The sequence below is a fragment of the Leptinotarsa decemlineata genome, unplaced genomic scaffold (genome assembly GCF_025532065.1).
Source record: "Leptinotarsa decemlineata unplaced genomic scaffold, Ldec_3_MD MMD2_tig00026294_RagTag_RagTag, whole genome shotgun sequence".
Lineage (NCBI taxonomy): Eukaryota > Metazoa > Arthropoda > Insecta > Coleoptera > Chrysomelidae > Leptinotarsa > Leptinotarsa decemlineata.
Window position 1 is genome coordinate 2149295 of NW_027412674.1, and position 13981 is coordinate 2163275.

Here is a 13981-nt window from a genome sequence, read left to right on the forward strand (position 1 = left end):
ATTGAACTTAGCCATAGGGAATACTTAATGAAATTTGTAGAGGTTTCGTTGGCGCTTCTTATGGATCAATAATATACAGGGTGTTCCATTTAATCTAAGGAAGATTTTGCAAATTTTCATTTACAATATTTGGCAAGCGGTTTTTCATACCCTGTATATCACAGGTCGATTTCAGATATATCGTTTGAGAGAATTACCAATGTAGAATATTCGACCAAAAAAAAATTTCAACTGGACTTGGCACCACTTTATAATTTCAAATATTCTGATAGACGAATATTGGAAAAAAAAACCTGTCATGCTAGATATCTCGAAAACCGTCAATATTTTCGAAGTGCAGATATACATAAAGTTTATTTTATTTTCTATGAAGAAACCGAAAAAGCGATAAAAATATAGGTTGCCATTTAAAAAGACACAGTTGGGATCCGCCCAGAAAAAATCGAACACCCTGTGTGACCGCCAATATTTTTATTTTGTCGAGCTCGAGCAATAAGGTAATATTATAGAAAATTAGATTCCTATCTGCTTCCTATATAGAGATATGGAACACCGCGCCACTGTTGCAGGACTCTGTATATTATGCTATTTGGTATTGGTCCGTTATCGTTATTCATAATATTATTATGTTTACTTATTTCCACACTCTCATAGGCATCTAGTTGCCTGTTTTTATTAACTTGTCTAACTAATGTTAAAGAACTGAAGTCTATGGAATGGTTTTGTTGCAAAATATGATGGGCGACTGCTGATTTTTCAGGTCTGCCATATTTTAAGTGTGCTATGTGTTTCTTATATCTCACTTTAATAGATCTTTTTGTCGGTCCATAATATTTTGCATCGCAGTCCTTACATTCAATTTCGTAAATTCCACAGACTTTTCTGAATTCTCGACTTTGTCTTTTAGACTTCCCAAAAGGTTCTGCAGTGTATGACTTGTTTTAAAAACTACCTTCATACCTAGTTCCTTGAAAATCTTTCCAAAGTTCTTCGTATATTGGTGGTATGGAACTGAGATGTATTTATCTTGGTTTTTGTCCTTTCTGAAAGTCGAGATTTCGTTCATTCTTAACCTAAACTTCTTTTTCCTAATTATATCATCTACAATACCCCTCGGGAAACCGTTAGTGGCTGCTGTCTCCTATATTGTACGTTTTTCTTTCGTGAACCTATCATATGTTAGAGGGAAAGTCAAAAGACGATGCACCAAAAAATTCAACCCAGCACGTTTGTGCTGTCCACAGTGATGTGAACTATCAGGAATATACCTGTACGTGCTTGTTTCTTTTCTAAATATATCGTATTCTAACCCTCCATCTTTGCTCCTCATTACCAAAACGTCAAGAAATGGTAGTTGTCCCTTATTTTCTACTCCATACGTGAATTTTATTGATGGACATCTATTATTTAAAAAGGAAACAAAGTCCTCGATATTCGATTTTTTGGTATCGAATACCACGAAAATATCATCCACATACCTTAGCCAAATCCTAGGAAAATACTTTGACTTTTCTTTAGTTTCCATTTCGAATCTGCTCATGGTCTGCCAGGTAGGGGGACAGGGGATTTCCCATGGCCGTTCCTTCCTGTTGTTTATAAAATAACAGATAAACGGAAGCATTCAATAAACAACGAGAAAAACAAAAAGAAACTTATCAAACGATTGAAAGACAAGAACGTTTTCTACTTGAAAGCCGACAAAGGTAACAAAGTAGTAATTCTGGATAAATCGGACTACTACGAAAGGGTCAATACTCTCATTACCAACGGACCGTATGCGAAATTGTCCAGAAACCCGTTACCAAAGATGATTGCAGAAGTAAAAAACGTCCTAAAGAAATGCGACAACATACTTACCCCTCAACTGAAACGGAAGTTACAAGTTTCCAACCCAACGGTGTCGAAACTATATTGCCTCCCAAAAATCCATAAACCGGGAAAATCAATGCGCCCCATTGTGTCAGCTATTGGAGCTCCTACCTACCAAATAGCGAAGTGGCTCACTAAGGAATTTGAAACCTTGTTGTCTATTGCGGAACCAGGTTTTAGTATAAAAAATTCTTTAGAGTTCATACAACATACAAAAAACATGGTTCTGCAAGAAGGCGAAATTTTGGTTTCTTTTGATGTTAGTTCATTATTTCCTAGCGTCCCAATTCCACAGACCTTGCAATACCTCAGGGAACTACTACAAAAAAATAATTTCAATAACAACGAAATCGATGAATTCGTTTCTCTTTCCAATTTGTGTATGAAACAAAATCGTTTCCAGGTAGAAGGTTGCTTTTATGAACAACAGGAAGGAACGGCCATAGGAAATCCCCTGTCCCCCTACCTGGCAGACCTGTTCATGAGCAGATTCGAAATGGAAACTAAATAAAAGTCAAAGTATTTTCGTAGGATTTGGCTAAGGTATGTGGATGATATTTTTGCGGTTATCGATACCAAAAAATCGAATATCGAGGACTTTGTTTCCTTTTTAAATAATAGATGTCCATCAATAAAATTCACGTATGAAGTAGAAAATAAGGGACAACTACCATTTCTTGACGTTTTGCTAATGAGGAGCAAAAATGGAGGGTTAGAATACGATATATTTAGAAAAGAAACAAGCACGTACAGGTATATTCCTGACAGTTCACATCACTGTGACAGCACAAACGTGCTGGGATGAATTTTTTGGTGCATCGTCTTTTGACTTTCCGTCTAACATATGATAGGTTCACGAAAGAAAAACGTACAATACAGGAGATAGCAGCCACTAACGGTTTCCCGAGGGGTATTGTAGATGACATAATTAGGAAAAAGAAGTTTAGGTTAAGAATGAACGAAATCTCGACTTTCAGAAAGGACAAAAACCAAGATAATACATCTCAGTTCCACACTACCAATATACGAAGAACTTTGAAAGATTTTCAAGGAACTAGGTATGAAGGTGGTTTTTTAAACAAGTCATACACTGCAGAACCTTTTGGGAAGTCCAAAAGACAAAGTCGAGAATTCGGAAAAGTCTGGAATTTACGAAATTGAATGTAAGGACTGCGATGCAAAATATTATGGACAGACAAAAAGATCTATTAAAGTGAGATATAAGGAACACATAGCACACTTAAAACATGGAAGACCTGAAAAATCAGCAGTCGCCCATCATATTTTGCAACAAAACCATTCCATAGACTTCAGTTCTTTAAGATTAGTTAGAAAAGTTAATAACAACAGGCAACTAGATGCCTATGAGAGGGTGGAAATAAGTAAACATAATAATATTATGAATAACGATAACGGACCAATACCAAATAGCATAATATATAGCTTGTTGAAATAATATTGTTGGGTTTACTGATTACTACAAAAAGACACATTGTAAATATATTTAGATAGGCAATATTGTGAAACTAATTTTATATAGCTGAAAATTGTTCTATATATAGCTGTAACATTTGAGCATACGTAAGGACATATTGTAAATAATAGAAAGGCCAATTGTAAAAATTAATTTAGGGTGGTACACTTGTATGGGTGGTATTACTGATTACCTACCTGTATGATGTACCTGATTAGTATAAGTAGCTTAAGTTTTGAGTAGTTATTAGTTTTATCTTTCTCTTGAAGATGATCACTTGGTGATCGAAACACGTGTCGAGGTGTAAAAATAACGATTTGGTGTTAGGAAAAAACTCCAGTAATATTCATTACTACACCAAAGGTTCCAAACAGTATATCACAAGAAGAGTATTATCTTGAAGTTATGCGCCGCTTGCGAAAAGCAATACGAAGAAAACGTCCAGTATTATGGAAAAACAATTCATGGCTTTTGCATCAAGATAATCCACCTGCTTACTCGTCATTGTTTGTTCGTAATGTTTTGGCGAGAAGCAACGCCTTAATCATGCCTCAGCCACCGTATTCACCAGATTTGGCCACCTGCGATTTTTTCCTGTTCCCAAGTTCGAAAAGACCCATGACAAGACGGCGTTTTGTGCCGATTGAGGAGATAAAAACTGAATCGTTGAGAGAGCTCAATGAAATACCAAAAAGTGCATATCAGAACTGTTTCGGCGATTGTAAAAACGTTGACACAAGTGTATTATATCCGAGGGGGACTACTTTGGAGGGGACGGAATAGAAATTGATGAATAAATAATATTTTTAGCAAAAGAAAATTCAATTTATTTTTGAACAGACAGCGTAAACGAACACTGTCGAAAAAAATTATTTCCTTGGAGTGATCAGGGGTGAATCTTCCAAAATATTAAAAAGCGTTTCTGACAAGATCTCGACATATAACGTAAATCATCAGTTAAAGAATAATCAAAAACACCATAATCATAGTATCTTTAACGATAAGCCATTTCCAAAATAAGCATATATGTATAATTCAAATTCAATTTCATTTCATATTTCTTCTCAAATCGAGGTATATATTGAATATTTAATGAATACGAAAACCTTTACAGTTCTCGTCAAAAAATTAGTATATTTCATAACATTTTTCAGGAATATTTATGTCAGCTAAGCTCCCAATATAGAATAATCCAGAAGAGACTAATAGCAAAGTTTAAAATGAAAAATCCAAGTCCTTTGACAAACTTGGAAATTTTATTAGAGGATACTCACTCCGATATAATTGAAGTTACCGAAAAATTGAAAAGTGCCAACTTTGAACTCTGCCGAGCTCGAACGAATCTTTCATGTGGTTTGAATTTGCTGTTTAACATGATGAAAGTAATGGACGTGGACAGAAAGTTGAAGGAAAGTTTAGAGTCCGTGTTCTGCCCCAGCGTGCAAGATTTGGAATCACAAGTGAGAATTCAACTGTTTATTTACTTTTTTGCAGTTCAACAAGAATTAAATAAAATAAAAGAAAATTTTCTCATGATTACGCGAAGGTTAAAGTAGGGCAAAACATGTTACGTGACTACTGGATATCAAGAGATGAGAAACTAATGCAGGTTTCCTACTGACAAGATCTGCGTGTTCATGGTTATTATGATTGAAGATTTATGCGCCTCTGCTTTCTTACATAACCTCTGGAAAACCGCAGCATTACTTTGTGCTTTATTTGATTATAGGTTCAACACTTCAGATGCGTTTCTCGCCTTCAACAATACCCCATCTTAGATATGTTCAAGCTTGATGTTCTTAGAAATTATAAAATTTCATAACTAGGATTCGTATCATGAATGACATTACCTATTGAACAAGTCAAGATTGAAATGCCTGGAATTTAATATTCTCAACCTTTCTGCATGACTTCACTTTACTGAAACTTTATGACAACTGAACACAATGTCATAATTGTGTTCAGTTGTCAATGTGTTAGAATTGTGAAAAAGTAAATCATATCAATACAAACTATTCAAGCAATCTGCAGGTACAACAAAAAAAGATTCCACTTGAAACAATTACCCCTTCGATTAAATAGTCAAGGCTATCGCGGTCGACGTTTTCAGTGTCACTATTTTTCAGGTTTGAAGATCATTAATTTTTGGAATTTCTTCATGACATTTCGCTGACGCGAGTGAGTCGCTTCTTCAAAGGTTTATACATCCTAAGTTATTCTCCGATGACTGGATATTACGGCTGCGTAAAGCGTATATGTTGATTCCGGTACTTTGGTGTGCTAATACCTGTACCTGAATTTATGCAACTCACCTAATCCAGGTACAAGTATTCACACACCAAACTAACTGATGGAGATCCTCCTAGATCTACCCCCTCTCCACATTTTTCGGGAGAGAGAGGTTAAATGGACTGCTTATACAGGGTGGCCCACCACATTCGCCTCGGTATTTCTACGAGAAATGCAGAGAGTTAGGAATAAACTTCCAGCACAGGTATATGTGGGTCCATGAGGAGCATATTCCAAAATAATATTGAAATATACAGGGTGACTCCCAAAAAACTTACATACCAATGTTACATTTTTTCGTATGGAACACCCTATTTTTTTATTTTTAGATACTATAGACAAAATAAAACTGGCCGTTTCTGAGAAATTTCAAGAAATTTAAAAATACAGACCATCATTTAAAAATTGTTTTCACCCTGTAACGTGTTACGAGCTGCTCGTGATTGAATGTACTGCTTAGCTCAAAGGTTAAAGTTGACTACCACATGAAATTTTAATGCAATATTATTTCGAGTGGCGTAAAAAATTGCCTCAAAATTTGAACACACATTTAATTAAATAACTTCTTAAAGTTGAATGGAACACCCCGTATTTAGTGGCATAATTTGACGCAGGAGCCCTTTACCTATCCCTTCTGCTTTTTACACAAAAGGCGTTTTTATATTTCACTTCACTTCTTCACTTCTTCTTCACTACTCCACTTCACTCATTTCACGAAAGAGTTCGCCTATGCATCGAGAAAAATGGACACCATTTTGACTATTTATTGAAATAATAAACTATTTAAGATTCTTAATTTTTCGATAAAATGACTTCAAGACTGCTTTTTTGCGTTTCATAAAAATACAGAGTGTTCCATTTTTAATATGAAAAAATTACTTATAAGTGAAATATAAAAACGCCTTTTGTGTGAAAACCAGAAGAGATGGTAATATAGTTTTGAAGGAAATCTACTTTTGAGTCAAATTACGCCACCAAATACGAGATGTTTCATTCAACTTTAAGAAGTTATTTAATTAAATGTGTGTCCAAATTTTGAGGCAAATTTTATCGCCACTCGGAATAATATTGCATTGAAAATATCATGTGGTAGTTGACTTTAACCTTTGAGCTAAGGTGTTCCTTCAATCACGAGCAGCTCGTTACACGTTACAGGGTGGAAACAATTTTTAAATTATGGTCTGTATTTTAAAATTTTTTGAAATTTCTCAGAAACGGTCAGTTTTAAGTATGGGAAATATAATAGTAACTCACCTTTATTTTGTCTATAGTATCTAAAAATACAAAAAATATAGGGTGTTCCATAAGAAAAAATATAACTTTGGTATGTAACTTTTTTGGGAGTCACCATGTATATTTTAAAATAATTTTGGAATATGCTCCTCATGGACCCACATATAAGTTTGCTAAAAGTTTTTCCCTAACTCTCTTTATTTCTCGTAAAAATACCGAGGCGAATATGGTGGGTCATCCCGTAGACTTGTTAATATTGGCAATTCACAAATCAATTTAATGCAGAGTGCAACAGACTGTTGGTTGACACGAGAAGTCACAGCATTCTGGAAATGACCTCTGACTCTATGCCTCCAACTGTCAACTACGAACTACCTTATAAAGTACTGTTCCCGAGTAGAGAGAACTGGATCCCTCGGGAGAAGGAAATATTAAGAGCAGATAGTTGTTGGTTCACAGATGGATCAAAAACACCTTCCGGTTCTGGTGCAGAGATCAACCTGCCTAGGAACCTATGCGACTGTATTTCAAGCGGAAATTTACGCTATTGAATTGTGTGCGGAGAGACTGAAGAGATTGGCTCCTACCGAGCAACGTTTAAATTGGTAGCAAATCACCAAAAACGACTCTCCTCGATAGGAAGACTTGACAGATTGTCTCTAGTCTGGATTCCTGGCCATACTGACCTGGAAATAGGCAATGAGGCTACTGACGCTCTTGCAAAGGAGGGTGTTGCAAGCAGCTTCATCGGACCAGAACCTGTCATTGGCATCGCTTTAGGCTTTGCCAAACAAACATTGAACCCATGGATGGCAGAATTGGATGGCTCCAAGGCGTTTATTGACCCTTCGAAGCTTGATTCCAAACAGTCGTTGGACTACGGTAGGAATGAACTGCAATGTCTAACACGCCTTCTTACAGGTCACTGTAATTTGCATCATCATATGCAGAGACTCGGGCAGTCTGAAGATAGTGTGTGTCGCCTCTGTTTGGAAAATGATGAAACAGCAAAGCACATACGTTGTGCCTGCCCCGCTGGGGACCGAATCAGGTTTTTAGAGTTCGGCAGAGCCGTACTCTTACCATCTGACCTGAAAGACCACCCACCATACAAACTAATCGACTTCGTTAAGAAGCTGGGTTTATTTGGTCGAGTGTGAATAAGTGTGAGCCACAATGAATATTTGCGGGTTGCAGTGGAGGTTCGCATACACCCACTCACTTTGGACCTAACCTAACCTACCTGAGTCAATATAAATACGCGTTACCCAGCCGTAACATCCAGTCATCGGAGAATAACTCAGGATGTATAAACCTCTGAAGAAACTAGTCACTCACGCCAGCAGAATGTCAGGAAGAAATTGCAAAAATCAGAAATTGAAATTTTTCACTAATCCACTTATTTTTTCTCAATTCCTTCAGATGCCATACTTTTCTCGAATATTTTAATAGAAAGTGCATGATTTTTTTGAACTGACACTTGAATTCTTATGCTTATTTATTACCGAATACCTTGTATGAAATTTCCAAATTATTCAATGTTTTCTAAAACGAATTAATACAGTTTATTGCATGATTTTCACTATGAAGGGTTTCACAAAAACCGCGACACGTGTTTCGCTATACAATAGCTTCCTAAAGTGTTTACGCTTGAGGAAGCTATAATAAATTGTATCAATTAGGTTCGTTATGGATTTGCATAAAGTATCGGCCAGTTCTATTCAGTTATCAATGATTTCATGTATTGAAACCACATAAATAATATCAACAAATTTTTTATGATAATGAGATTTCTGCATTAAATTTCCATCTTGTTACACTAGATTTCAAAAATATATAAATATGTCAAAAACTACACATTAAATCACTTCAGAATTAAAAAAGAAATGAAGATGTTTCCTGTATAATCAAAACCGGGAGTGAAAATGTATTGAAACTATTTTGAATCAATACATCATTATCAATTGTATTTTTACTATATTGCATATTGCCGTACTTTGCAAATTACGTTGAACTAACATTTCTCAATTGCCCTATATGAAAAATCACATATCATCACTCTGCAGTTTTTCTGTTTCCCATTTATTGATAATTCAGTGTCACACTAGTGACTGAAAACCTCGGCCGCAAAAGCCTCAACCATTTTGTTTATTAATAATTGTTTGTTGAAAAATTGATGAAAAATCACCTAGTACTCAATGAAAAAGTAGTTGTTTTAGATGAACTCTTTCCTTTGAAATAAATATTTGTGAATGAGCTCGATATTTTTCTTTCCGCCATATACTTCAGGAAGGAATGAGAAAGCAGATCAAAAAATTCTCTAATGGTGAAAAGTTATACAATCTACATCAAACAAATTTGCAGAAAACAACTCTCAATATGTGGTCCTACTCACAAATAAAAATGCAAGAAAGTCTTCTTACGTAACAAAGTAGTCACCATTTCTTCAATACTTTTATATCCAAATTCAAGAACAATTCCAATACTTTGTAATGATATTTTTGTGCCCCAAAATATGTTATTGCATACAAGAATATTTATTTATTGGGTATTAAAAATAGGCGATCAAAAAATGTCACTTTTTCAAAACTGAATCCAAAAGTAGAATTTTATTTTTCATGACAGAAACTACATAACGTTTAATTCATAACAAAGATTATACATCTATATCTTCATATAACTTCATGTTCGTCCTATGGTACATTCTTCCGAGTGATGATCAAAAAAGTAACGGTTATTATTATTTAGAATAAGGTATAGTACGAAATATTCAACACTGAGTTGGTACAATTAATATAAGAATTTTCTGGATAATGCTCAAGAATTCACATAAATAACAAATAATAATCGAAATCCAAAGACACTACCATTTTGTTGCATGTTGATTTTATAAACTGAATAATTACATTTTAAAATTAATTTTCATTTTAGAATTGGGAAGACGTCATGGATTCTTCTTTATGTTATCTCCTCAGAACTTCTTTAGCTAAGTCGGATAAGGATACGACAAGAATGGCCCAAACAAACTTTGAAGAAGTAAAGGACATCTCGAAATTGATGAAACACATTAACCAGGTTATAGAAAGGGTTACAAAGTTAGGAAATGTAGAAAACAGTGAAGATATATCAGAAGGTAATCGAAAATTATACATTTTATAAAACGAATAAGTTTTCTTCAGCTGAAAATTATTCATATCATTCCATGTATTGTCTTATTGAGAGAAACGCCTACGGAATCACTTCGTAGGCATAATCAGAAAGGAACGTGAAATGATGGAACAAAATAATCTCATGGGGAAATATTCAATGGATATTTACCTGGTCTTTGAAATCTGAACTTTCTTCAGGACTCACTTCAAGATTTTTTCAGAGGGCTAATTCCCTTGTATCCAGACATCGCCGTATTAAGGCATGGGCTACCTGGGCCCGGGCCCAGGGTCCCGAGGTCCTGAAGGGCCCCCAAAAGTTCGTGTGAATGACAAAACGTTTCTCAGAAAAACATCATTGAAATTTTTGAACTTATAAATTATTGAAATTAAATTGAATTAAAAATTATTGAAATTCTAACAAAAGTTATAATTTCTTCCGAAATTTTCTTGGGGGCCTCTGAAAAAAAATAAACCAATTTAAAACCAACAATTGATCTGAATACTTTTTCTAATAATTACAGTGATTAGGTAATCGCAAAAATTTTTTATGAATTGGCGTAAGTATTAAACAAAGCTACATGTTAAAGGTAACATAAACGGATGTTTTTAACAGGATTTAAATGACGAAAAGTCACGACCCCCTAGACCTCCCCTCTCTAGGGGGTGGTAATATTAACTGCACCTTTTTAAAAATAAATGTATTTGGGGGCTATTGCATAACGTTTTAAGAGGGTCTCCAGATTAAAATATCCGACCCGATTCTAACGCGGAACGAAAAAACGATTTGGATTTGGGTTGGAATCGAGTCGGCCCCCTTTTGGTATATCCAGTATATCGACTGAAATTTCTTGAAAAAATACTAATTTATATTTTTTAACGTATTTCTGTAAAATTTTGAGTCATTATTTTGACAAATATCTGAAAAATGGACTTTTGTGAAATAATCTCAAAATAATGTTCTATGTATTAAGGAAAAATGTTGAATATAATTATTGACCATCCATGAAAACTTGATTTAACAATTAAAACATGTTTACGTACTGTTGTACAAGTTAGAGTCGATATCGCCAAAAGAGGCCACCTAAAAATTTGCGTTCAAAACATTTCTTGCACGCTAATTTAAATCTACCGCCACTTATATTTCGAAATAAGAATGAATGTATCAACGATCGGTAATGATTTCCCTCTGTCGGTAATACTCTGAGTTCGATGTTACTGGCTGATAGTTTGATCGACAAAAGCCTGTTGTTGAGCATAAGCATAAGACCATAAGAAGAACTGACTTTCAGCGAATTGATGAATATAATTACGTGATTTAACGTGATTTAATAAAATATAACATGAGTTCAAGTTAAAAATTAATTTAATTTCGATAAAATAATTGTCATTCAATTTAACAGGTTGAATCAACGCAGAAAGATGTCAGGTCGGACCTATCTGAGCAGCGCGGCAAAGAGACGAAAAGCTGCGGAAGAAAAACTTTCGATCGCAAAGTTGCCCAAGCTAACCCAATATTTGTCGTCAACAACAGCTCAGACACCACCACCCGTTGCTGAAAAAGATGACACTACATTCGACTTCGACAACAGCAGATACTGCTGTTCCGGAAATTCGGCCCCCCAGCTGTGAAGAGTCGCAACAACCTCCAACTGAAGGACTGCTGGAAACTCATCAGAGACTAAAACACGTTTCTAACGACCCAGTGACCCAGTTTACCGAGGAAGATCGCGCCATATGGATCAGTAAGGGCCCGGAATTTTTCCAGAACAGAAATGGCGATTTCTCCGATTCTGCCAGAAGTTATACGGAACACGATGGAAAAGTGAAACTCTGATGCCTGAACCCATCGGTGTTTTCTCGGAAACTACAAAACGGCGAAACAGTTGACAGATCCTGGCTTGTGTACTCTCCATCACAGAAAGTTTTGTTCTGCTTTCCGTGTCGACTCTTCTCACCCGCGTGTACCGCATTCAGTTCTTCCAGAGGCTTCAATGATTGGAAACATTCCGGGGTGTGCATTTTGAAACACGACAACAGTCCAGGACACAGGCAAGCCATCTTGACTTACGTGGCACGGAAGAAGAGCGTTGGTCTTGTTGATGAAGGTTTGGCTACTCAACTGAACAACGAAATGACTTACTGAAGAGAGGTGTTGAGAAGGATCGTGGAGGTCGTAAAATTCTTAGCATCCAGAGGTCTGTCGTTCCGCGGGGACAACGAAGTCATCGGATCGCAACATAACGGACATCAGCCACGTCGATCAGCTCACTTTCGTGGTGCGGTACATGAAGGACTGCTCCCCAATAGAATGATTCTTGGATTTCATTCAGATTCAACGGCATGGAGCAGAGTACCTGTCCGATACCGTTGTATCTTTTCTTGAAGAAAACGGTATAGACTTACAGGACTGTCGTGGGCAGACGTACGACAACGCTCCAAACATGGCAGGGCAGTATAATGGATTACAATCAAAGCCCAAGGAACACTGCACCTGCGCCCTGTTCGTCCCATGTCTGGCGCACAGCCTGAACCTCGTCGTTGGGCAGGCCGCTGGGTGTGTCATCGAGGCGACAAGCTACTTCCAGTTGCTGCAAAAGTTGTACAGTTTCTTCGCCAGTTCTACACATCGCTGGAACGTGTTGAAGAAGTATCTCGGGGAAGGTACAGTGGTGAAACGACTTTCGAACACCAGGTGGTCTGCGCGCGCGGATGCTGTATCTGCATTGCACAAGTGTTACCCAGCAATAATCGACGAACTGAGGACCATGGATGACGAACAAGAAACTCCGGAAACGCGAAACGAAGCTCGAGGCATTTTGGCGAAACTGGAAACGTTGGACTCTGTTCTGCTGACCGAGATGTGGAGCAACATTTTGGTCAGGTGCAACGAGACGTCAAAGAGTCTACAGAGTGAAAGTCTTCCTCACGACGTAGCCCTCAAGTTGGTGGAATCCCTGCTTGCGTTTGTGGAGGATCAACGCGACATTTTCGAGACCTACGAAGCTGCGGCAAAAAAGATCTTCCCGGATTTCTAATACAGGCATAAGGCAACTCGTACGAGACAAAGGAGCTCCCGACTGACTTTCTCCGATGGAGCTGCAGTTCCAGGGCCGCGAGAAATTCAGGATTGAGGTCTCCGTTCCAATCATCGACTCTTTGATTACTCATCTGCAACATTGTTCGAAGGCTTACGATCAACTACTCAATTTGTTCAGATTCTTTTTCAAGTTAAGCGTTTTGCGATTTGAAGAGCTGCAAGATCATTGTCAGACTTTTAGCGAGTTTTATACAAACGACGTCGACGAAAAAGAACTGCTGATGGAATGTGAACACTTTAAGCATTATTTGATGCAGGAAAAAATGTTCGGTGATCACATACCTATCTATGACATGTACAAACTTTCAAAGAGTAACAATCTTGCTGCCACGTTTCCTAATGTAGAGATCGCGTTAAGAATTTTCTTGTGCTTAATGATCACCAACGCCAGTGGTGAACGATCATTCTCCAAACTTAAATTGATCAAAAACGAACTGAGGAATAGCATGAGCCAGTAGAAACTCAAATGGTTGTCGCTTATGAGTATAGAGAACGATGTCCTCAGAGATTTAGATTTCAAAGATGTAATCGAGGAGTTCGCCATTCGAAAGGCCCGAAAAAAACATGTGTAATAAATAAAATGTTGTAAAAAATATTTGTAACACGTGTTTTTGTGAAAAACCTTTTTTATGGGGAGGGGGCACTGTATTCAGATAAGACGTAAGAGACTTTCCGTCTCGTTTCGAAGGATTTTGTCAATCAATCCATCCATCCATCAAGTTAACTAAGAGAGCAATGACACCGGATCTCTTTGAAAATTCAATGGAGGGAATATTTGGACATTTTCTACCCAACCGAAATATCTTCTACAATGCTGTGTTGCTACTTCCTTTAGAAAGTAGTAGCAACTTGATTTTTCAAATGGAACAC

General features: G+C 36.7%; 1 protein-coding gene across 1 annotated transcript in view; it reads left to right on the forward strand.

Annotated features, from left to right (window-relative positions):
• Positions 1–13981, forward strand: part of BBS9 (Bardet-Biedl syndrome 9) — a 57336-nt gene that overhangs the window by 39037 nt on the left and 4318 nt on the right. The window contains exons 8-9 of the mRNA XM_074180139.1: positions 4498–4803; positions 9797–9998. Of these exons, the coding sequence (XP_074036240.1) occupies positions 4498–4803; positions 9797–9998 (508 nt within the window). The remainder of the gene's footprint in view (positions 1–4497; positions 4804–9796; positions 9999–13981) is intronic.